Source organism: Nothobranchius furzeri, chromosome 12, assembly GCF_043380555.1.
Source record: "Nothobranchius furzeri strain GRZ-AD chromosome 12, NfurGRZ-RIMD1, whole genome shotgun sequence".
Classification (NCBI taxonomy): domain Eukaryota; kingdom Metazoa; phylum Chordata; class Actinopteri; order Cyprinodontiformes; family Nothobranchiidae; genus Nothobranchius; species Nothobranchius furzeri.
In genome coordinates this window covers 19499683-19526541 of record NC_091752.1, presented here as the reverse complement: position 1 = coordinate 19526541, position 26859 = coordinate 19499683, and the positions used below count along the sequence as shown (strand labels likewise).

The 26859-nt window shown below is 39.7% G+C and overlaps 1 protein-coding gene across 3 annotated transcripts in view; it reads right to left on the bottom strand.

The window, feature by feature from the left end:
- The window catches only part of khdrbs2 (KH domain containing, RNA binding, signal transduction associated 2), a 165833-nt gene that overhangs the window by 14324 nt on the left and 124650 nt on the right, over window positions 1-26859 (bottom strand). For 2 of the 3 annotated variants that reach the window (XR_008565676.2, XR_008565675.2), the window contains exons 7-10: window positions 13766-13848; window positions 13167-13225; window positions 11693-11789; window positions 5115-5163 (exon numbers count right to left, since the gene is read on the bottom strand). Coding sequence is in view for 1 of the 3 variants with exons in the window: in XM_054750129.2 (XP_054606104.1) it covers window positions 11695-11789; window positions 13167-13225; window positions 13766-13848 (237 nt within the window). In the remaining 2 variants the exon portion in view is untranslated. Of the gene's footprint in view, window positions 1-5114; window positions 5164-7968; window positions 11790-13166; window positions 13226-13765; window positions 13849-26859 lie in introns of those variants that run through there. The other variant, XM_054750129.2, reaches the window with a different exon arrangement.

Genomic DNA, 26859 nt, shown 5'->3' with positions numbered 1-26859 from the left:
AAAGGGAAAATATGCACATTCAATGGTACAATAAGATTAAATAACAGAAAGTTGCTATTTCTGCTCTGTAATGAACAAATGAGGGGGGGGGGGGTGTTAGTGGGAAAACCTAAAGAAAAAAATGCTAATGGATTTTCTACTCATCCTGAGTCTGATTTGAATATTTTAATGTAAATTTTCACTTCTTGTAAATAGATTTTCTGATATTCAGTTAGCGGCCACACCAATCTGCCAGCTGTCTTGTGTTTGTTGTTTTCTCCTCTTTCACTAACCTCTCATAAACTGAGACAGATGTGCTTGCTCAGTAGAAGCTGCTGTTTTTTTATTTATGTAAAATGCCCTTAAATTGCTTTGTTCTCTGAATTTGTGCTATATTGAGTTTAAAATTGAATTGAAAAGGCATCATATAACTTTTCTTTCACACTTTTCAATGAATAAAGTCTCACCAGTCAAGGTGCATGTAAACATCTCTTCAAGAGAACTTCATAAATCCTCAGTCAGCTGTTTTCACTCTATATTACACAGCAGTTTTCACAAGCTTCAGCTCCGTTTTCCACAATTTTTACTTCATAAATGTGTGTTTTAAAGCAGTAATCCAACGTTTTCATCCTGTCAAGAAGTATGCATGATCTTTTTTAATCTATAAAAGTGATATCTGATCCCTCATTTACACCAGGTGTGTGTGTGTGTTTACAGTGGAATGTGACGGTTTGGGCAGCCTTGTTAATCTTTGTGATTTTCCTGTATAAATCTTTGGTTGTAAATTTCATATAGGAGACACACACAGTGACATTTGAGAAGTGAAACAAAGTTTATAGGATTTACAGGAAGTGTGCAATAATAGTTTTAACAAAATTAGGCAGATGCATGAATTTGGGCACCACAAAAAATGAACTCATTATTTAGTAGATCAGGGGCGGCGTTAGGCCCGGCTACTTGGGCTCAAGCCCCTAATGTTTTATGAAAAGCCCCGGATCTAAATCGTGGAAGTCACATGCAGTACCAAAGTCCAACAGAGAGGGAGCAGCTGGCAGCCTGCCTGAGCCTCCACCACTGAAGAAGAAGCCCTTCAGCAGCCGGCTTCTTCTACACTCTCTGCCTGAAACGCATGTGTGAAGATGGACATAAGGATGTTTTTTAGACAAAAAGTACAACAACAGAACCCCAGCTTTGATGAGACTGGTGTTGACTCAGGTTTGTGAGTCTTATTTGAAAATATTTGTTGTGCTGATGGTTTGCCTAAAGTTAGCTTATCAGGTAAAGTTATTGGAGAAATAACGGGAATATTTACTATCATCTCACACTAAACACTAACAGGAACAATACTCTGCCCTGAATATGCTTAATATGTAGCTTCAGATTAAAAATTGTGGTACAAGACAAATATGATGTTGACTAGTGCGTGTCGTGTGTGTGTGTGTGTGTGTGTGTGTGTGTGTGTGTGTGTGTGTGTGTGTGTTAAGCCCCGGATCTTCTTCAGTCCTAAATCCGCCCCTGTAGTAGATTCTCCTTTTACAGAAATAACAGCCTCTATAGCTTCCAATGACAGTCTGGATTCTGATTGAAGATATTTTGGACCATTCTCCTTTACAAGCTTTGTCACTGATTCCTTGACATTGGTCTCCAAAATCTGCTGATATTTGGTGGAATCCATGCGCCCCTCAACTTTAACAAGATTCCCAGTCCCTGCACTGGCCACACAGCCCCACAGCATGATGGAGCCACCACCATGTTTTACTGTAGGTAGCTGGTGTTTTTCTTGGAATGCTGTGTTCTTTTTCCTCCATGCATAACGCCCCTTGTTATGCCCAAATAACTCAAATTTATTTTCATCAGTCCACAGCACCTTATTCCAAAATTAAGCTGGCTTGTCCAAATGTGCTTTAGCAAACCTCAATCAGCTGTTTGTGCTGTGGGGGGAGAAAGGGTTCCTCTGCATCACTCTCACATTCAGCATCTCCTTGTGTAAAGTGCGCCAAATAGTTGAACGCTGCACAGTGACTCCATCTGCAGCAAGATGATGTTGTAGGTATTTTGTGCTGGTCTGTGGGTTGACTCTGATTGTTCTCAACATTCTTCACTTCTGTTTATCTGAGATTTTCTGTCTGCCACTTTGAGCCTTAACTTGAACTGTGCCTGTGGCCTTCAGTTTCCTCAATTTGTTCCTAACTGTGGAAACAGACAGCTGAAATCTCCTAGACAGCTTTCTGTATCCTTCCCCTAAACCATGATGGTGAACAGTCTTTGTTTTCAGGTCATGTGAGAGTTGTTTTGAGACCCCCATGTTGCTACTCTTCAGAGAATATAGGAGAATATAGGAGAGAGGAGAGAAACTTACAATTGGCCTTCTTAATACTCTTTCTCAAAACTGGGTTCACCTGTGTATGGAGGTCAAGGGTCACTGAGCTTACCAAAACAATTTTGAGTTCCAATAATTAGTTCTAAAGGTTTTGGAATCAATACAATGAGAACAGTGCCCACATTTATGTACCTGCCTAATTTTGTTTTTAGTAGTTATTGCACACTTTCTGTAAATTCTATAAACTTCATTTCACTTTTTAAATATCACCGTGTGTGTCTCTTATATGCTATATTTAACTGACAATTTTTATCATTACAACCAAGAAAACAGCTTGCCAGTTCACACAACTGTGTGTATAGAGAGGAGCTGGTACACTAAAAACGAACTTGTTGTCTCAAACCATCACAGACTGAGAACTGATGCCACTCATTAATGACAACAAAAGAAACTGGAAAAAATATGTAAGGGTTTTATTTTAATAAATATAAATAAATGGCCTGTATTTGTACAGCGCCTTCTTAGGGTTCTACAACCCCCCAAGGCGCTTCACAACACAGTCATTCACCAATTCACACACATTTGCACGCTGATGGGGATGAGCTACGATGTAACCATAGCTGCCCTGGGGCGCACTGACGGGTGAGGCCTGCCGAACCCTGACGCCACCGGTCCCTCCGACCACCACCAGTAAGCAAGGTGGGTAAAGTGTCTTGCCCAAGGACACAACAGCAGCATTCTCTGGTCAGAGCCCGGATCAAACCTGCAACCTTCCAATTACTGGACAACCCGCTCTACCTCCTGGGCTACTGCTGTTCCATGCTGCACCAAGTCTCCTTACCTGTCTGGCTCATGTAATTTCTTGAATTTCATAACGATCTGCATGCGGCATTGATAAAATAGAAAACCTAAGGAAAGATTTCGCAGCTTCACATTTGGATCTGCTCCACACCGTACGCAGACAGTGTAAATGCACTGATTGGACTCAGTAATTTTCAGTCTCTGCAGAAGCCGCATGAATTCCAATACGCATATGTTCTGCACTCAGGGTAAATGAGGCCTTACCCTTTACTGTGACGTAGGCAATAAGACAATTTTTTTGCTAAGTCTACCTCCCTTAGGGAAATATTGGAAAAGTAGGATGTGATAGAAATGATACACGATTAACTTGCAAACTGCCTTAACCTATTAAAGTTAAAACATAAGATAGTCTAATAGGAATCTAGTAAGATAACCTAAATGCTTTAGAGCCAACAATTAAAACAGGACAGAATGATTATTATAGCGCAAAGTTCAAGTTTTCCTCACAACACTCGCCAAAATCTGGCTGCAGAAATAAAACGGGACAAAAAATGTCTGCACTTAGAGAGAGAAGGAAGGTTTCTGCTAAATGAAATGACCAATCAGAGGAGAGCCCTTTTAGCCAATCAGAGGGAAGAAAGGAGGGACCTTCCTTGGACATCCTATGTTTTTGATGTTTGCGTTCCGTAGAGTCCCATCCAATTTGAATTGAGCACCGCTCAGCATTAGCCAATAGCTTCAGACACCTGCTAACGTACTGATGTAAATCACATGTATTTGGGGACGTACCTCGACTGATGCAGAGTTGGCGACATTTCTTATGGACAACTAAGTCTTTGAAATAGGCTATGTGTGTTAGCTCTGTTTCTCGGCTAGAAGTGCGTATTTACAAATTAGAGGAATTGCTTCCAACTGTAATGTCAGATTTAGGAATAGGGGGTTAAAAGTGCAATACCTTTTTTCTCCTGAAGAGTGTTCCTTTTGGGAAAAAACTCCAGAATTCCGCTTTAAAGTAACAATAGATAGTTTTTAAGAGTTTAAAATTGATCCCAGGGACTGTTGGGTTAAAAGCTTGACCAGTTTCATATGTTTTACACCACTCTGCAGCCCTCTGTTGACCAAAAACCTCTCTTGATAGTCTTGTGGAGCGGGTAGGTATCCTAGGGGGCACTCTTTATTTGCTTTATGGCTTTTAGCTCTTATGCTAGACAGCGGGATGCTGCGCCCTGGATCCGACCCAGGTTTAAGCTCTCCCCGCCCGCTGGGAGGGCTGCCGTTATTGAGATATTTCCCTTTTCTGACCACCAGGGGAGCTCGGGGAAGCTCAACAGGCACATGGGGGCGTGTTTTGTCGGGGCTGCGTCTGCAGCTAGACCTTACTCTGCTATGGTAGGGTTATTTACGACAGTTGTAATTCCACTTTCAACCAGTAGGGCAGTGAAGCAGGAAACAGTTTTGTGTTACTTTAAAAGCATTGCTATAAGTAAGTAGCATGCCTCTTTTAATCACAAAAAATCGCAGACGTTTAGCTGCTGATTGCATCATTGTATAACGAGACAGAAAAAGCAAAAAAATAAATCAGCATAGTAGCTAGTTTTCCTCAAATACCTTGATTTCTGCATGCTTGTGTCAGATTTTAAGAGAAAAGCACAGGTGCTACATTTACAGACAATGAAATGGATAAAAAATGAACAGCAATTATTTTTCTAAATAGCCCTCAAGTTGATGCTCTTTCAGCAGCAGCTCCTGTACAAAGACTGCCTCCACATCTATTCCATGCAAAGTCATAAGCAACATGACAAACTGCATTAGAGCAGAATCACACAGTCTTAAATATAAAAATCTAATTAAAGCTGCTTAGTGATCAGCTATGTGATCCATGGACACGCGTGTATTTGTGTGCATATCCTATCAACAGAGAGCAGACGGAGATTTCAATCTGTTTCAAACTGACATCTGTGGTTTAAAATACACAGACTGTTGTACCGATGTAAATGCATACATCTTCACTCACCTGCTGTGTTCTCTGCTTTGACCAAACACACAGTAGTGTGTTTCAGTATCTAAAGGGAAGAACAGATGATTGTCACGAAGGCTGCATTGATCTTGATCAACACCAACACATTTAGACAAACAGGCTGCATGCAGTATACACACACACACACACACACACACACACACACACACACACACACACACACACACACACACACACACACACACACACACACACGCGCGCGCTCACACACATACACATGCACACACACATACACATGCACACACACAACACATAGCTGTTACAGTTCGTCACTGTGAAAAAAAGTAAACCAATTCAAGGCAAACAAAAATACATTTTATGAGAAATTTGTTTATTCCATTGGTGTGATGTTCAGCATTTTAGAGCCTTTTATTGAAATTTAGTTTTTCCTTTTAAAACAGTTTAGCTGAATTTCTTAAGGGTCTAGTTAGAGATGGTGGGGGGGGGGGGGGGGGGGGGGGGGGGGGCATTTATTTTCGGGTTAAAACGAGCAGGTTTACTTTTTTTTAAAGTGGAGGTTAGCATTTGGTAATTAAATTAAGATTATGCTGGTGAAGGTTTTCAGTCATCCAGGTCACGGTAATCCTAGTAGGTTCAAATAAAGACACAAGACTTCTTTAGTTTCTTGAAGGTGCTTTGCTTCCCTTTCGAGGAACTTTGTCAATTCTAACTGGATTATGTGGGATTTCAAGTTTTATGTATCATCCACATATCAGTGGCTTGGTGATGGTCCTTTGCAAGAGTTCAATGCTGTATTTCTGCTTCCTCAAACGTTCTAATGACGTCAGACAAGAACATTGAGTTCACTAGGGAGGGTGTGCACAACCTCAAACTGCTCTTCTTGTGGGTGACGGTGGCACAGGAGTTAAGTGCTCACCTCGTAATCAGAAGGTTGCAGGTTCGAGCCCCGCTCAGTCTGTCGCTGTCGTTGTGTCCTTGGGCAAGGCACTTAACCCACGTTGCCTGCTGGTGGTGGTCGGAGGGACCGGTGGCGCCAGTGCTCGGCAGCCTCGCCTCTGTCAGTGCGCCCCAGGGCAGCTGTGGCTACATCGTAGCTCATCCCCACCAGTGTATGAATGTGTGTGTGAATGGGTGAATGACTGATTGTGTTGTAAAGCACCTTGGGGGGTTCAGGACTCTAGAAGGCGCTATATCAAATACAGGCCATTTACCATTTACCATTCTAAGTCCTTCTGCACTCTGCAAATTTAACAGGATGGAAGTCTTGGCATTGAGATCTACCAGAAACCCTACCTATCGTGACTCGTGTCACGCACTGGAGCACAAACTGTCAGTTGTTGCAACTTTAGTCCAATTGCCTTAGAAAATTCCCATGAAGACCAAAGAAAAAGAAGGGAATGGAACCACAGGGGTATAAAATATTAAACTGGCCAAGAAATCTGGAAATGACTCCACAGCAGCAAATGGAGAAGACAAGGACAGCAGGCACTAAATGCCTATACCATCCCACTTGGGCCAGAAGTCTCTAGAACGCAAATCCCGGTGATCTTTAATCCCAGCGACACCCTGAGACAGAAACCATTTACTTGGAAGCACAAGACGTACAAACAAAAGCTTAGCGGTGTTTTACATGCAGTCCAAATGCAGGGAGGATTGACCAGACCTACAGAAGAAACAGAACAACAAAAATGCATGGCGCAAAACAGGAGAGCCAGTCTTCAGGCCGTGACTCAGTGGTCCTCCAACATCACAAGACAAGTGATAAACTTTTGAGCATGATAATGTTCAGAAGACATAGAAGATAGATGGTTCGAGAGATGAGTAAAGAATGCCATCTGCATCAAACGGGAGAGATCAACATTTGATGAAGGACGCCACATGTTTTGCCTCTCTAACAGCAATGCTTTGTTCCTAATCCCCAGTTTAAGTCTATTTTTCACCTTCCTGCGTCTGACCAAATGTCTCTCAAATGGACCAGTCCAACACAACAGGGCCTAACAATATAAAGGACTTCTCAGAGGGTATGGAAGAGGGGGATTCACGTGTTATTACAGGTCATATATTACTACAAGTTATTAGAACGATACTCTGCAAATTCCAGTTAGAACTGACAAAGTTCCTCAGATGAAAAACGAAACGTCCTCAAGAAACGAAAGAAGTCTTGTTGTCTTATTTGGACGTACTAGGATAAGTTAGGATTAGCATTAGGGTTACCTGCTTAGTGTTTAGTCTTCCTTTCAGTCCCATGATCTACACTCTTAAACGGAGTCAGGCTTCAGGTGTGCTAATCACAAAAGAGAGTTCAAACCGCTGAATAGAATTGGGGATTAGTATTAATAACATGGGAAATTCCAGAGCACAGACAGCTTATTCAGAGTGAATTACAGAAATGCACAAAAGAGGTAAGAAGCAACATAGAAAAAAGTTGAAGATTATGGTTTTTTTTCCAGTAAAAAAAACTACAAGAGTATCAACACCAATGTCTAGAGCCTCCTCCTGCGCCAGCGTCGAGTGCTGAGCATATTTAAGAAATTATTACGTAAATATACGAGGAGTTCTTACCTCTAAAACTCTATAACAGTATCAGCGTGAATCAATGTCTGTTTATGATGTAACACTTGAGAGAATGGGTTGAGAGAAGAAGTTTATTAGTTTCTAAATAATGATGACATTTACAGTGATGATAGAACAGGAAGGAATATACCGGTAAATTAATTTACAAGTGATTCATTTGGGGACTTTATAAAACATGTTAGCTGTCGCCAAAGAGCAAATGTGAAATTTTAGATACAAGGATTATTAACAAACGGCATAAAAGTACCTATTTAAAACTCCGCTGCCTGTTATTTATTAAGTCTTCCACACTAGGTTGAGGTTTATGTTATTTTTATTAAATGCTTTATGTACAAATACAGAATACACACAGAACAAAGCACATTTTAGAAATTACATACTGTGGATTTGTGACTGCTTTCAACCCAGGCAAAATGTTTTTGCACAATCACAATCTCACATTCTCATTATTTAAAAAAAAACAAACAAAAAACAAGCGTCTTTTTTTGTTTTAAATGGCAGTCACGTAAATGAAGCAGTCAGTTAGGGTGAAATCTGAAGTTAATTTAAAAGTTCAGAACATTTAACATTTCTGTTAGAGATTTTTAGCTCATCTAGACACATTCAAGTCTTCAAATCTTAAAGGATTGGTTTCCATTTGTTGCATTTAATGGAGTCTACCATTTTATTTCTGTTCAGGGCAAAGTGTGCTTGTCTGGAGGTGTGTTACTATGGTAATGGCTTTTGCAAATCAAGCAACAGCTGAAATCATCAAGGAAGCAGAGAGTTTGCAAGATTGGCTTTATAAGAGACACATTTTTCTAAGAATACGAGGCAGTCAGGCTGAAATTTAACAAAGATCTGAGACGCTATTTGAGCCACAGAACAACATATTGTCAACCAAGCTGTTGCGGTGTACACTACATAAACATTTTTCTAAAATAACCTTTAGAATGCATGAATCACAACACATTTTCCCATTTTCTTTTTAACCCTCGAACAATCTCTTAAATTTTAATTTAACTTTCTCAAGTTCATGCAAACTCATGTTTAATGTAACGTCAACCTTATAAGCTTGATTCCTCTATCAGAACTTTGGGTACTTCCGGGTCATTTCAGGGATCAGTTGAGTACCTGAACTGGAGTGTGTACTCGTAAAGGCCTGGTAGAGTCACTGGGCAGGACTTGTGGTTAACTCATGCTGATTGGTTGTAACTAGGAATACAGTGGCAGACGTTACCAAACAACCAACATTTGCAAGATTGGAATGGAATGTTGCTGGTGAAGCAGATTGGAAGGAAAAGAAAATAAGCAGCGTTGACGCTGCTTTAAAATCACTGTTTCAAAGCTCCCAATGCTGAAAAAATACCCCCCCAAGCCATAATTTACACACTTTGTGGTCTCCAACAGAGCACCATAAAAACTGTGCTTCTTCTGGTCACTGAACACTGATTTTTATATCACACAACTGCTCTGCACATACTCTGAGTGGATTAAATTGTGGCGTAAAGTGACAGAATATAACAATTTTACCGTTATTAATGTTCGTCGACGCCCTTTGGTGCTGATCAGTGACATCACTCACTGTTGAAACTGTAGCAATATGTCTTAGCAAAGACTGAGCAAGCGTATTTTCCCTGTCACCGGAACTCCTATGGTGGAAACACAGCTGAGGCCACTCAGAAAAATGTCAAGAGTTCAAATCTAATTCTGTAGACTTGAGTTTTTATTTCCTGCTGGAATCAGTGGGAACAAACCCTTTTTGGTTTAAACCGTTAACACAGAATAACTTTAATGTAATGTTGAAATTTAGCCTGAAAGAAACCAAAATGCCCCCAGTGGGTGGCTGAAGTACACTCTAAGAGAAGACATGTTGAATTTATTTAACTACGTTATGTCAACTGGTTCCACTAAATCTAATTGATTAAATGTAAAGAGTAATATACATTTACTGCTTAATGTGCAAAATGTAAGAATGGAGTAAGAATGAAATCCAGTGGTCAAAGTTGGTTACTGCAGCCCAGTAACCAAAAAATCTGAGCAAAAAATTACTCTCACTGTGGTTCCATGAGTTTCCTGTTGCCAATTACAGATCAGATCAGCACCAGAAGATTCTAGATGACAAGTGAAGATGAGTCGTGCAGTAAGTTGGTAAGTACATGAATTGTCCAATCTGTTGCTTGCACTCTTGGGTGCTTTACGGTAAGGAGCACTCACTACATTTATGAAGCTAATATGCCCCCAGCATTGTAGGAATTGTTTTTGTTAGCCATCTTGTTGTTATAGTTCTGAACGACTCATTAAAGGAAGTAAAACGCCACTGTTGACTCATATTTCACTTCACACATACATTTCACTGGAGTTGTTGGTAATTAAAAAAGTAGCTTGAGATATCTTTAAAGCGGACTAATTCACCATTAGCATTGTTAGCTCAACATTAGCTTCTAGCCTGCTTCAACCGATATTAGAGTAAAACAAAAAGATGCCGCGGCTGCTTAAGGGTACAAGAAATAACTTCTGGGTCACTCCTGTTTACTGGCTTTAGTTCTTTAAACCACCCTGGAGCTTTTTGCCTGCTACAAATGCTTCAGCGTTAGCTTGGTGCAGACTCAGCAACCTCACAGCCTCACTTATAAACAGTGACTATGTGCCTTTCTGTTTTTTGAAAGAAGAAAAACTGAAAACCTCCCAGCTAGCTTAGAATGAAATTGTTTTCAATGTAACCTTCCTTCCAACTGACTGTTTTGTGATGATTTCATCTGAATTATTTCATATTGCTCCTTTAAGCAACTAGTTTGAATGAAAATTCAACATTTCATGTCTTCAAGTGCACAGCTATACATGAACAAATGGGATATTTTCCTTACTAGAATGAAAAAAACATCCATCTATTGGTTTAAATAGTTCTTATCTTGCTGCTGCATATTCAGACATTCATTTAATTAATTTCTTTAGCTTAACTGACATGAGAGGAATGGGTGACACTTTCAGCCCAACATTTGCAGACTCCGATATCAGGAAATAATGCTTTTACCTTGCAACAGTGAATATCTAGTCACTTGACAAATTAATAAATATGTAGATGGTTTACGGCCACACACCAGATTTCAAGATGGATGCTGTTTCAGATTCTGCAAGAATGGATACAGCTCTCTTTTATTCACAGAGACACATTTATTGTCCACATTGTCCAACACAGAAGCTCTGAAAGGACTTGGACTGAAACACTATTTTCTTTTATATTTCCAGAACCTCTGCAGTGTAATTAAAAAGTGGTAATTTAAGAGATAAATCCCATGAATACCACTTTATTTCATAATAATTGGACAAAAACAGTCTGCAGAACGTCCTCCCTTCATGCCATTGTAGCAGCAGTGTGGTATCTTGACCCTGACATGCATTACCAGGGGATTTATGAGCTTCTGTTGCTATATTCATATGTGATAATAACATTTAAGCAAAGTTTCACAACATACACACAGCACAAGATGTCCTAAAAAGTAAAAACAGGGAAAAGCTTTTTCTTTTTTGTCTCCTCTCTGACTTTATAATTAATCTGGCACACAGGAGCACAGCAAAGAGCGTAGGAGGCTAAAGTTACCTTTGCTTTTCAAGGAAGTTACACAATGACTAACCCAGCACAAAAAGAAAAAGTAGGCTTGAGAACCTTTTAATTATCACTGTTCAAAAGGCAATAAATGGAAACCAATCTGTCACAGCCACAAACATCACCTGTATGAAGAAATCTGCAGTGCACCGCCTAAATACTGAAATCACTAATTTAGGGAGAATGGACATAGTTTAAAATGGCTAATTATGATCACAAACTTCCTGTATATGAATATGAGTTTTATTGTTGAAAAAGGACAACCCTAGATGAATTAACATCAGAATAACACAAGAGGTTGGATTTTGCATTTTGTTTCTGTTTGTTTTAAAAGCTGATGGGCGATAAAGTGAATGTTACAGCGTCTTATGAAAAATTTAAAAGAGAACAAAAAAAGATACAAAGAGAGTAGGAGATCACAAGTGTGGAGCACCTTCAGTATCTACCATACGGATGTTTTCTGTAGCCGCCTCTTGTCAGCCGTAGAGCAGGAGCTTTCAGCCCGACTCGGATGCTCGTCCATTCTTCCTCTGCAAAAAAAATGTTAGACACGTTGAGGAAATATGATTTGATTACCGTGGTGAGAAATTTCATGTCATACAGCTAACTGTGGGGCAATGGTATTGTATTTGAGCCTTTTACGGTGCACTTCAGCACGCAACGACAAGATATTCTGGCTGCAAATTATTTCTAAGGAACTGCAGGGGTTTCTCTTAGCAAGAAATAAATTTTATGAGCTTTTTGCCCTTTTGTTGAACCATTTCTGAGATTAGACTATTAACGGCTCTTTCCTCTGAGCTAAATTACATAAAGATGGCCATCTTTGCTGTATGGCACTCTGCGCCGTTTACAAATAAGAGAGTATTTATGTAGCAGAAAATAAAATCATATCTCCCTTGGTTTTGGTTTGAGTCAACCTCGACACCTCGGTGATTTTTTAAAAATCCTGTGAATAAATGAACCTTCAAATGTGCAGCAGCACCCACCTACCAACACCTTGCACCTGAATTCCTGAGTGACCTTTGTGCTTACATTAACGCTCTTCTTGCTAAAGTCTTCAGAGAGTTTCTTTGAAAATTGGTGGTCTCTTTGATAAAGAGAAAAAAAAATATTAAAAAATATCTGGTTGTTTGGAGATATATCCAAGATTGATTTATGTGCACACAGCAGAGGTTAGAAGAGCTTTCTGACAAAGACCTTTGAGGGCACATACCCAAAAGGCAAAACAGCATCTCAGCAAGCGTCGGTTAGCTTCACGAGCTGCCACCGGCACATTCAGGGTTTTAGTTGGTGCAGCTCATAACCAAGCAGGTAGGAGGGTTGATGCATGCAGCATGGCTCCCTGGGTCAGGAAGTGGGCTGGAACTGAATTTTTCTTTGTCTCGTGCCTTTCAAATAACAACATAGCTAATGCGGACGTTTATAAAATCCTACACTCTCCTCATGAATGCAGTTAATTACCAGCAATAATAGTAGATAATTAGAATTGTTTTCTTTTATAAAAACAACAGTGCTGGCTCGTTAGCAGCACAGCTTCACACTAGACCTTCCTATAGACTTGAGCGTGTGAAGCAGCAGTGAACTCATATTTTAATTTTTGATTAGTCCTGATAGATTTAGGAGCGAGGTACATGGTGAGGCACTGTTGCGTGATAAAGAACTTAATTAAGCCTCTATAAAGTACCCAAATCATTTTTATAGATGGTCTAATCAAATAATCAACCCATTTTTCTGCTTTAATCGTAGGGTTATGCTGCACTCGTGCTAGATTAAACACTACACTGAGCGGCTGCCTGTATTAAACAAAAAGGATGACACATGAAAATGAGGGTGACTCATATTTAGGTCACTGATCTTCAACGCACCAAAAACAAAGATCCTCCGAGGACATAATCAGCCGCACTCACCATAGTTGTTGTAGGATTCATCACTGGTGCTGTGTCCGTATTCATAATACTCTGAAATGCTGAATAAAACAGAACAGAGCATCAGCTCAAGTATGATTAAGTAACACACCAAAGCAGACATGATGTTTGCAGAATTCTGCAAAGCAAAAAAGCCAGTTTTCCTATCATCCCCTTCTTATCAGCACTGTCTGTAATCCTGAACCCAGCGGAGCCGCCGAAGCTACATAAATGTGTAGTTTATTCCATACAAGGACTCAATAATCCTACAACAGATGGGCTGTGTCGGGTTTAGAAACTTCCTCTCAAGGATGTGCAAATAAAACATTTGCTTAAGACTATTTTCATCTGTGGATTAATTCATTACACATTAGGTGCTCCAGTGAGGATCTTCAGTAGCAAGATGCTGAATCTGGGACTTACTGCTGTCTGTGCTCGTGTTGCTTGTGTCGCTCACTGATATGTTTTTAATAAACGGGGGAGCTATCTGGACCAACTAATCAGTCTCAAGTTTTTCTCTAGTAAATTTTTCACTTTAATATCACAACATGAAAATAAGTCACCGTACGGACGCTGTACACTGGTTTGTTTACTAACGTTACCTCTTTGACTGACTGTTGTAGTCCTCGTCGTAGGCTTCGTAACCATCTTCGTCGTATTCACCATCGTATCTGTCATCGTAACCCTGTCAGCAAAAAAATAAATAAAAATCTAAATAACAAAACCATCAGCGAGCTGCTTTTTGGATCATTGAAGTGAAATTTACTGTTAGTGTGTTTTATGGCATAGAAATGCTAATAATTCTTGATTGTACTGAATGTTTCTTCTTAAAGCTCCCATTCACTTGTTTTTTCTTTCTTTTTTTTATTTTATTACCGTGTCCTGTCTGGCTGTGAAGCAAGCAGAATTGATGTCTGAATGCTGGTGACAAGCCTTACAGATTTATTCTCAGGTGGAGCATCAAAGCGTTTGCTTTTAATGTCACGCCTGATACTTAAAACTTTATTGTTATTGTTGTTGAATGCGTTGTAATTCCGACCAGACACGGAGACAGAGGTGAAAGAGAAAGGAAAAGAAAAGGTGGGGAGAGGAGGGGGGGGGGGGGGGGGGTTCCACAAGAAATAAACAATAATGAATAAGAGTCTGCTTCTAGACCTGCAGAAAAAGACAAAAAAAAACAAAAACAAAAGGACACAAAAAAAAGGGATACAACAACAATACAACAAGATCAAGCTATCACTGCGTCAACTTGATGAAAAAAAACAACATATATATATATATATATATATATATATATATATATATATATATATATATATATATATAAAATCAACATTGCTTAACTGAAGAATCACGATAATAAATCACAGTGCATTAAGTGCCCACCATAGTCTTAAGACCTGTGTTATACCTGCCCAAGTCCATACTTTTGAGAGCACCATGTGAGCGCCTGTGTGTGTACACGCGCTTGTTTATTTAAGGTTTCTCTATAGGAGCGTCCAACAGAGAGTGTGAGGGACCACAGATCCGCCCCCCAAAGATGCGCAGGAGACGGGGGGAGCTCCAAGTCCCAGAGATCCAGGCGCTGCCCCAGAACACAGGAACCCCAAGGAGACTGCAACCAGGAAGGCCCCCGCCCCCCTCGAGAGGCACAGAGGATCGCCCCGGGGGGCCACAACCAGCAGCCGGCAGAGTCCCTGGAGATATCAGCGGCAAGCCCACAGGCCCGCCCGCAGCCTCCCACCCCCTAGCCGGCCGAACCCGGGACCCAGCGACCCGGGACCCAGGGGCGACCACCCCCGCCGGGGACCCAGCATAGCCCAGGGACCCAGACCCCACCAGGCAGCCACCAGGATCTATCAGGCAGATGCCAAAATCTTAAACCCCCAGACCCGGTTGCCACGAACACTCAGGCAGACCAAGGCACAAGCCCCCACACCAGGTGTGGCAGGGGGAGGGAGGACAAAGATCTATATCATCAAAAGAAGTTCCAGGAGAGGGGAGGACCCAAAGGCCCCACCTGACATATGCAGTCATACACAAACACAGTCACACACTCCCTCCCTCATGCTCACACATGCACATACAACCAAGGACTTACAAAAATGCACGCCGGACACCCACTCATGCTCCCCATACACACCCTATTCACTCTGGTCCCGGTACTGCTGCACATTGGGTACAACCATCACCGGTAACCAGAGTTTGACCCTTTCTGCTGGGGTGCTGATGAGCAGGCTCCCCCGCCCAACGCTGAGCACGGCAACCCACCACCCCAGACCCCAACCAGACGGCCAGATCTCCCTCCTAGCCTCCAGCCCCAGGAAGCCCAACAACAACAGAGGTGGCTAAGACCCCTAGTCTCCCTCCGCCTGCTCCGCACTTGTTTTTTCACTACATTTGTTGTCTCTAGTATGGATGAATGCCTTGAGTCATTTGTGTCAAAGTAGAAGTTAGCTGAAGAAGTGGAGAACTGAAAACTGCTGGATTTGAAGTCTTACTCATGAATATTTATGATATGCAGTCAACTTGCTTCTGATTGGCTAACAACAATTTGACTCTTCCACTGTCTCCGTTTTCTCTGCAACAGTGATATTTTATCCCCACAAATACCACAAATCTGAACCTATTCCACCGTGTTGTGGAGTTGCTACTAACGCTAAGTTTCTACTAGCCAAGATGCGCTCTGCTTTCTCCTGATTGCAAAATTCTACACTCGTGGTTGCGAGCCAACATGGGTGAGTCCATGAATACTAATTTACAGTGTGACATAGGTCTGTATGTCCTCTCTGGTGTCTATAGGCAGGGCTATTCAGTTGCGGATCTCGAGGGCTGGTATCCAGCGCGTTTTGCATCAATGCACCTGATTTCAATCAGCAGGTGATTAACAGTCTTCTGCAGAGCCTGATGAGCTGCTGCACTGGTGATTTAACCACTGAATCTAGCGTGTGGGACTAGAGAATCCACTAAACCATGCTGGATACCGGCCCTCGAGGCCCTGAATTGAATGGCCCTGCTTTATGCGGTAATGCAGGAAATAGTCGTAGAAGACTTGAGCCTGCATGTCAAACTCAAAGGGACTGATTGCATTTAAAAAATAACAAGTCAAAAATGTGTTTTCAGTGAATTAGCTCTTTAAAAACACAAAATTCTCATTTATTTTTCATATCATATAGTGAAAAGCTGTTGCTAATGTGGATCTCTGCATTGTGCCTTAAGAGTCTGCTAATCCGCTTGGTGTCTGTTTACATCTGGAAGACTTTTCCAAGTGAACAACCTGGTTTTGAATTAATTAGAAGAAACATTATTAGTCAGACATGAAGACCACAGAACAGCAAGCTGAGAAACGTCTGTTTTAAAAAAGGTTTTTGACATAAAAATGACTTTTGTATCATATCAGGATCGTCAGTTCTTTTTCATATCTTTTTTATCTTTTTGTCACTTGTGGTGAAATAAGTGTAATTTCAACTACGACATAAATTATCTAACAATCCTATTTTTGGACATTTCGCTTTTATGTTTTCTATTGATTTACTCATAAAGTCTGCTTCATTAGAGCTCTTTCCTTTTACTGTCCAGTGGCCGAGTGTTAATATACTCCGCAGAGTTGCTCGCGGTTACGACTGCATTCGAAGCCATGAAGCTTTATGAGGTGAGGTGAGTGCTAGTTGACTTTTTTCACCTCTGGATTGGGTGAAAGAAGGACTGGAGGCACAGTTAAAGCTGAAAAGAATGTGATTCCACAGCCTCTCAAGTTTAGTTTGTTCTTTTTAAAATGTATTCTATTGCCTATAATCAAGAACACCAGTCAGAGAAGAGGCATGAAACATTTTAAAGTTAATTATTATCTGTTTGACACATCAGTGTAATTATTTACAACTTTTGCAGATACAGCGGAAATTTTAAATCCTTAAAAACAAGCGTGTGGTCCGAGAAATCTAAAAATTGCAGCATGATCGACTCATTAATTAATGGGCAATTCCAATAAATTGTTAATAATTAATAAATATTCTGATCGCAAACAAAACTTCTAACAGTTGGAAGTATACTAGATTCATCAAATGCCCACAAAGCAGGAGAATATAAGACTTTTATAGATAATATTTTTATAGATTGTCTCCCTTAGAACGATCTAACTAGAAAAAGGCTTCTAAATTTGATATTTACGGGGTCAAAAGGCCATTTCAAGTCCCAAAATTATACTGATTTGCAGAGAAAACAATTCTCATTTCAGTCTGCCAATAAACTTCAATAAAAGTCAAATTTGAAATAAGTTCATTGGACATGAGTCCACAATTTTCAGAATTATATTTGCAGAAATAGTAGAAAAAAAGTTTCTTTCTCAACAGGTGCAAAATTAAGATTTGGGCAAAAATCATCCAATAAGAATACATTTTCAAAAAACAACAGGAAACAAACCTAAGATGGACACAATGCATATCTGTTACCTTACAGATTTCTTCTGTCTATATTTTGTTCATCACAATTCAAATTTTCTGGTCAGAAACTACGCCAACATCAGTCAAAGATAATTTGAGTAAATACAAAATACACTTTTTTGGAAAAAATATCCATCCAAACCAACTAGTGTGAAAATATAACTGTCTACCCTTGTTAAAACATAAATTGATTGTGATTAAAGCTTTTTCTTTGAAAGCTGCTTTTAATGTCACCAGCCATATTTGGGCCTGATTACTGCCTGACCCAGAGAACCCGGAAATCACTTTAATAGAAAACATGAAGTACTGTATTTTCTGGACTATTAGCAGCTACTTTTTTCCCACGCTTTGAACCATGCGGCTTATAATGAGGTAGGTGCGGCTTTACTGAAGATTTTCCTTCACCTGCCAGGGGGCGCTTTAGCAGAAAGTGAAACAGGTGGAAGTCAAAAGTGGAAATCGAAGAAAGTGCTCATTTTAATTTGGCACATGCAAGCAGCCGGCACGACGAAGAATTTTTTCAAATCCATGCCCCCTCATCATGGTAACTACACGTATGAGTTCATATGTTGCCGCATTTAAGTTGAAGGCCATCGATCTGGCAGTAAAGGAGGGAAACAGTGCTGCCGCACGTAAGCTTGGCATGAATGAATCCATGGTTCGGTGCTGGAGACGGCAGCGGGAAGAACTCATTCAAGCCAGCTTCACCCGGGATGATGACAGCAACACGGACAGCGACACTGACATCGCCACAGAAAAGGTATGTGACGAAGCTCTTCTGAGGCTGTTCAACTCCGACACTGAAGAAGAGGACTTTAATGGCTTTAGTGCGCAAGAGGAAGATGAGAGCGAATGACTTCTTCTGGTAGGCAAGTGTGTTTTATTTACTAACCAAGCATGTTTTGTGTCCAGTTTTTATTTTCTAATCATCCAGGGCTTGTTAATGCTGTGTCAGCGCTGTTCTTTTCTTCTAAACATGCAAATTACCGGTAATAACGTGTCAGTTCTGTTTTTATTTTATAACCATCCAGAAATATGAATGCTATCAGTGCTGTTTTCTTTTCTAAACTTGCAGGCACGTTCACCCGTGTTTAAAATTTGTTTTGTTGAATTTAAACAACAAAAAACCTCCGTGTAGCGTCTTTCTGTCTAATTATCTTATTTTATGGCCGTACATGCGCTGTGCGCTGGAGACCTGCATGTGGCTGCTGCGCCGCAGCTTGTATTTTAGTGCGGCGTGTGTGTGTGTAGAAAACCTTTTTTTTTGTTTGTTGGTGCGGCTTATATTGAGGTGCGCTCTATAGTCCGGAAATTACGGTAAGCCAAAAGATCTAAAACGGCAACACATTATGCCGTATTCTAAAGAAGTTCAGGAGCTCAATAACTTAGAATAACATCTAAAGCTCCACTTGGTAAAGATTCAGGTCAGAGCTCCGGATTCGACAGTACAGTTAAAACAATAAGTACATGGCACCGTGTAATGATGTGTTAGAGCTACTCTTACAAAATAAAATACACTAAGACAAACTAAATTACTTATAAAATTGTTTACAGGAGACTATTGCTTATGTATGTACAACTCCAAAATACTAGTTCATTTAGCAAATTATTAAGTACTTTGTACTAGTTGTCTTATTTAAAGTAACTTATGTTTAAGTTAATTTTACTTTGTAAGTATTAATGGCTTCAACACATGATTACCTAGTCCTGTGTACTTACAATTTTAAGTGCAGTCAGTTTGCATGCTTGTTTTCAAGTAAGCGGAACTAATCAGATTTTACAGTGTAAGAAAGAGGTATCATGGTAAAGTTACTAAAATGTCTAGCCTGTCTCACATTTACTGAAAATCATCTTGATGATTATTATGAGCAACTAGAGCCCTGCAATGGGCCCTGATGCCAGAAACAGCATTATTAAAGGTGTGTAAGAAGATTTGATCGAGTCTAATATGGTAAAGCAGAAACAATAAGAGTATTAATAAAATTAATCAAATACAGAAATTGTATCTTTTTAAATAATGTTTAAAAATCTTTTTTACATTTTACATGTTTGTTCTTGTGAAGTAGGGCTGCTCAATTAATCGAATTTTAATCACGATTACGATCTGAGTTTTGGACGATTATAAAAAACAAAACAAGCCGATTATTTGCTCCTCCCGCTTGTGCTGCCCTGAGTTGCAAATGAAGCGCTCCTCCACAGTGTTGCCAACTTAGCGACTTTGACGCTATTTCTAGCAGCTTTTCAGACCCCCTTCTTGACTTTTTAATCCTAAAAGTACCTAGCGAACACCTCAGAAACATCTCTGGTAACCCTTAGCTACTTTCTGGATAAATGTCGTCGACGTTTCCTGCAGGTTAGCTAAACACTCCGCCTGCGCTCCGGACCGTTCTTCAGGACATTAGGAAAGGGAATGATGTAGTGATGTGTCGGTCGCTAAAGAAACGGCTCTCAGAGCCGGCTCCTTGTTGGATTAACCAGAGTGAGTGACACACACCGCACCTGCGGACTCCTGAGCCGATAAAAACAGCTAAATGTGCGCGTGCGGCGCGCTAAACACACGTGTAGCTTGCCCCGATTGCTGTGAGACCGGGTTGGGGGGTGGGGGGTGCAGCTGTGGTTGGGACAATTATTACATTAACTGATGGACTTGTAAATAAATAGTTTATAAATAAGGTAGAAATAAGTTCCTCACGCTGATAAATAATAACTAATCTCTCTGAGGACACGGTGCTCCTTCAGCACCTTGACACGACTCAATAAATGTTATGCAACATTTTGTGAACATCAATTTATTTGTTATAAATGCCACTGTATAATTCTTGCTGTCAGTATTAGCAAGATATTGGTATTTGGGTCTGTACTGTTAGACTTAAAAGAGTTAAACCAAGGTCTATAGCCCTTGGGTCATAAACTATGAGCTATAAGTATATTGGTCTTTTTATACTGGGAATCAGGAGTTACTTTAGTGATCATCTTGTTTCTTATTTATTTTTGTCCTGATTGTGCCCTGAGCAGTTTTATGACTGAATAAAAACAAATAAAATCAACATAAATAGAAAAATCGTCCTAAATAATCGTGATCTCAATTTCAGTCACCATAATCGTGATTATTATTTTTGCCATAATCGAGCAGCCCTATTGTGAAGCGCCTTATGCTTTTTATCTTGAGAGGCGTTATATAAAAGATTGTTTTCTTTCGTTCTCTCTTAAAAGTTTCTAAAAATTAAAAGAAACATAAAAATAATTTAAATGTGTTTGCAAAAGAAAAATGCCGCTATTTTCACCCTTAAATGACCTTATTTTAAACAATAATCTTACGTTGTATTGATCTGGGCATCATTTAAAAGCAGATGAAGACTATGTTAATTAAAACTGCTTCAATCGTTTGTGTTTTTTTTATTTGTGTTTGATTATCTATATTTTTTTTTAATCATGTTTTAATTTTGATGTCATGGTGAAGCACTTAGGGACTTTTTTCTATGATAGGACGCATATGAATACACTTTACTTGCATCCGAACATGCTAATGAAAAGTTAAAGTGCCATTAATTCATCACACACAGGAGAAATTCATCTCTGCATTTCACCCTTCCCGTGGGTAGCGGTGAGTTGCAGCTGTGGCTTCACTCGGTAACTATTTGGTGGTTCAACTCCCCCAATCCAACCCCTTAAAGCAGAGTATCAAGCAGGGAAGTATTGGGTCCCATTTTTAACCCTCTGGAGGCAGGCATTGCAGATTGGCAATAGTTAAAACCTACCTATCTGGTTATTCCACATACATATTTCATGAATATTTTTTAACTCAGAAGTACCCTTGAAGGACTTAGCTGTTCGTCCTTTTATCAAAACTTATTTTGAGCCTGAGAGAGTCAAAGTCTTTGGCATGACCCAACCATGATTTGAACCCAGACCTCCCAGTCCCAGGGCAGACTGGAAGGTAAACACACTATGAAATGGTACTAGTGGATGATGCAGTGCCACCTGCAGAAAAACCAGTTTTACACTGATGAAACAGTGCATATTAACTTTTTTAGTTGACTTATGTCATATCGATAGCAAAACAATGAAAAATGTTATTGGGGGTATTGTAAAACCACTTACTTATATTTATAATTTATCATTTCTAACTGGAACATTTCCAAACCAGATGAAAATAGCTAAAGTGGTGCCACTGTTCAAGACTGGAGATAAACACAGCTTCACTAATTACAGGCCTGTTTCATTACTATCACAATTCTCAAAAATACTAGAAAATACTAGAAAAATTGTTTAGTAAAAGATTGGATTTATTTCTGGATAAATGTATGATTATCAGAAAGTCAGTATGGCTTTAGATCTAATAGATCAACTTTATTAGTATTAATGGACACTGTTGAGGAATTCACAAATGCAATAGATCGTGGGACATTTTGCTGTGGGAATTTTTTTGGATCTTCAGGAGGCCTTTGACACAATTGATCTGGGGCAACACTTATAAAACTACATTATCACCAATAATAATATTACAGAAGAAAGCCATCAGGATTATTAATAAAGCGGGCTATAGAGATCATACTAACAACCTGTTTTTGAAATCACAAGTATTAAAGTTTACTGACCTTGTTCAATTCTTGACATTACAAATAATATATAAAGCTAATGACAAACTACTCCCTGGTAATATACAAAAGTATTTCTCATATAGAGATAAACAATATGATTTGAGAGAGGAATGGAATTTAAACTACACGTCTGTGCGAACAACAGTGAAAAGTCAGTGCATCTGTTTGTGGGGTAAAATTATGGAATGGATTAAATAGTGATTTAAAGCAATGTCCAAGTATGACCCAATTTAGAAAGTGGTACAAAAATATGGTCTTCATGAGGTACAGGGAGGAAGTGGGATTTTGACTCAAAAAGATCCAATGAGTTGTGTGAGGGTTTAAGTGTACAAAGGAAAATGGGGTGTGTTGTAAGTGTGTGTAGTAGGGAATGTTAATTGCTGTGTGTGGTGGATAAATGGAAAAGGTATGTGGAACTATTTTGTATGTAATGGTGTAAATGGGCCATTTGACTATAGATGAATATAGAAAATTTATGATGAATTAGGAGAACGACATTGTTCCTTTTGATCTTGAACAAATGGGAAAAGGGGGGTAGGATTTAATAAGCACTAGCTTCCTCCTACTCCTTTTCGAACAGAATATGATCATTTAATTTTTGTGTGATTATCAGTGTGATTTTATTTTTAATGCCTACAATGACTTTGTTATTATTATTATTGTTATAGTAGTTATTTTTATTCTTATTATAATGTTCGAAATAAAGATTTCATTCATTCATTCATTCATATGTATGGGGAAAAGGGATGCACTGAGTAATGGTCACTAATTCAGTGACACACAGGGCTCTAATAGAGCTCCGGGAGTTGACGTCACTTCTCCCGGCATGCAACAGTTCAAATCGAAACGGCGCCATATTGGCATGCAGAAGCCGGCAGCTGGACTATTTGTTATTGTCAGAAAACTCAATCAAACGGGGAATATGGTAGATTCCTGTTGTGCCCCAGGATGCCAGAACAGACGCGGACAACATAAGGAATGAGCCTTCTACAGAATTCCCCAAGATCCGGAGCGCTGCAAATGTTGGATCATTGTAATAAAATGCACTAGTGACCGGGCTGAAATGAAGCTATGGGATCTCGAGAGTAAAGGTTTTCGCTTATGCAAAGACCATGTCATGTCAGGTACGTAAACCAACGTTTCTTCAACTGTGTATGGTATTTATTTTAAATGCTTTCATTACAATTCTTAGTGGGCTTCCTAAACTTATCTTGGCGTGGCTTTTTCTGTCTTATTACTCATAGCAACAAGTAAACGTCACGTAAAACGTTGCCTCGTGATTTCTGCGTGCTGCCGTTCACGTGTTTTATGATCACAGCAATTAACCGGCTAATCTGTATTTAATTTTTAAGCAATGGTTGATCAAGTGTCAGATCACACATAAAAAGCACTTTGGATTGCTATTATCTGTCTCACCGAGACAGATCTCAGACAGATCCTGAGACGCTCCTGCCTGGCATATTTATTTTATTCACGGAAAAAAAATCAAACTAGTGATTTCTCTTTGCGTTCAGTTTATACATTCAAACAGCACAGCACTCTATTTAAACTACTTACATGTAAATCTATGTTATTTGTCCATCCATCCATTTTCATCCGCTTATCCGGAGTCGGGTTGCGGGGGCAGTAGCCTGCCTGCATGCCGTAGAGCTCCATGCTGCCCCGTTCAGTTTGGGAGAATATTGGCTCACCGCAGAGACTAGCCGCATGAACCATAAACACTGCAAGTTGTGAAGCGCGTTCCATCCGTGAGCCGCATCACCAAGCGGAAAGTAAATGCATCAAGCATAAACCAAGCTTAAGTCGAGAGGCCCAGACTTCCCTCTCCCTTGCCACTTGGGCCAGCTCCTCCGGGGGAATCCCAAGGCGTTCCCTGGCCAGGTCCAGTAAGAAGTCCGCTCCGACAGCTTCTGGCGTTTTAAAAAAGTATCCCAGGGGCACGGTAAGGGTCGGAGATGTTTAGTCTATTTAATTTCTGATTATATAAAACGATTTCTTTGTTTTTAAAGTGTGAAGTAAACTCCGACAAAGTAAAATCCAAGCCAATCCCGTTCATTTTGGATTACGTCTGCTCTCTGAGAGTCACATGACGTCTGGAGCTCTATACCAAACACGGTGGTGGTAGTGTGATGATCTGGGACTGTTTTACTGCTTTAGGACCTGGTGTATCTTTATCCAATCTTGAAATATATTTGTTGGTTTAAAACATTTAAAGTGACAAAAAATACCAAAAACAGAAAAAAATCTGTATGGGACTAAATCCTCATATTTACAACCAAGGAAAACAAAATCAAAACAATTCAAATGGCAAATAAGTCAATTTTGTGAGACTTGTGACTAAACTTTTACATCAGGGACTTTTTCTATTTTACTACTTTTCAACTTGAAACATTAAAAGATAAAAATGAAATAGTTATCTTCTCAAACCAAACATTTAACCACACACGTGACCTTCTGCATGCTTATAAACACGCATAAAAAATAGTTTCATCCTTTGAAGATGTTGCTTGCTGGGTAAAAAAAATCTATGACTTCAGCCGGTCCTTTCCACTTCTAAAGCCAAAGCTACTCTTTTATGTGAACAGATCCATCTGAAGCAAGTAAGCTCGCAAAACATTCTGTCAACTGCTTTCTTCACTACAGCAGGAATAATCAGATTCTGCAGAAAAAAGTAAAACCACAGTGCCTCTTAAATTTTGTGTCCTCACGTAATTGTCGGATCCTGCTCATTTAAGGAGATTTGGTGGAATATAAAGTGCTTTTGTTTCATTTTAACATGATCTAATCTCTTCTAATCCGTTTGAAACCTAGAGTTTAACACAAAGCCTCTACTGTGATACACCAAAATGTCAGCCTCCATCAGAAATGAAGTTGCAAACAGCACAGGAAATTATTTTCAACCCATCAAAGTGATTTTTCGTTTCAGTACAACAACAGAGTAATGCATTTTACATTACGTGTAGCTGATCTTTAAAAAAAAAAACCATTTTAAAACACAAAAGCAGCAACATCACTGTGACGTACATGTAACAGTGACACAAAAAGTAATTACATTTAACACAGTTACACACTCCATCTCCTGCTGGGTAACGCTGATTCAAACAGCTCCGGTTCCTGTGTGGGTTTATTTGAGTGAACATGAATTTGTCTAAATTAAAGTTAGGGATTATGTCAGGGATTAAGTTGTTCAGAGGATCCTCTATTTCCCTTTTTCTTGCACGAGTTTCCTCGGACAATGGCAGAGTCAGAAACCGGCATATCTTCGTAATTAAACATTTTGTTCACAATCCCTTTGATGAAATGTGGCCACACTGGACCAGAACTGTAAAGCAATCAGTGAATTATTTTCAGTAAAATTAATTAGAAAAATAAATTTGAAATTAAACTGTATTTATTCAAAGTAAATAGTTAACTTTATAGCTGGGTTCTGTAGTTTAAACATTTAAAAGTAACTTAAAAAAAGTTTAAATGTAACATTTTGACCCTGTTCTATGATACAAAGTAGAAAATTCGTAATAATTCTTATTTCCCCTAAGTTCCTCCCTGGGCCTCTACAGCTAAACCAATCATTTACATGAGCCTTGAGTGTTGACCAATAGAGTCGCGGATCCACAAGAGGGAGCTGTCACATGGTGACATTGAAAGAAGCCTGAAGTTTGCAATGGTGCGACCAAAATAGGTACCAAAGTTGCCGATTCCTCGACTTCCTTCTACTTCTCAAAGGAAATCAAAACAGTTTAAAGGTTGGTTTATGCTTGACGCTTCCGCGAGGTCCGCACGGCTCCGCGCGGCGAAATTGTGTCATTTTAACAACCACGCCCCTCCACCGCGTCTCCGCACGGCCCAAAATTTCCACATCGCGCACCTAGGAAAATTTCTAACCACGCGGACGGTCAGACGCGGAAAAACATGGTGGACCGGCAAGAACTAGTATGGCAGAGGTTCGTAAATACAGACATTTGTATGATTCAGCTCTCAGAGATCACCGTGATCAACATGTTGTTAATAATTCTTGGAAAGAAATAGCTCGCACTGTCGGAAAAGACGAGGACGCTGTTAAAAATGCTGGAATGTCATGTTGTAAACAACAGTAATTTCTACTTCTACTATGGTGTAGTGTTGGATGCATGCCGTAGAGCTCCATGCTGCCCCCTACAGTTTGGGAGAATATTGGCTCACCGCAGAGACAAGCCGCACGAACCATAAACGCTGCGAGTTGTGAAGCGCGTTCCATCCGCGAGCCGCATCACCAAGCGGAAAGTGAATGCGTCAGGCATAAACCAAGCTTTAAAGTCCTTCTGCAGAATTCACAGAGAGATGTTTACAAAAGTCGAGCAGACTTTACGATGAAATGGCTTTTAAACGACAGAGGAAGCTTCAAGATTTACAAAGGCTCAAAACTGATGAAGAGGTGGCCAAGTTTGTTTAGACAGGTAAACACTCAGTTGTTTATTGTATTTTAGAGAATTTAGAAAAATAGGGTTTTTATTACTAACCCAAAAACTTAATTTCATAAAGATAAATGCTGAGCTCATAAAATAGGTCTGATCAAACCAATAGAAACAATACAACACTAACTATGAACACAAACACAGTGCATTCAAGTTGTTTGATAAACTAAACATCAAAGGAAGAAATCAATATTACTACATTTTA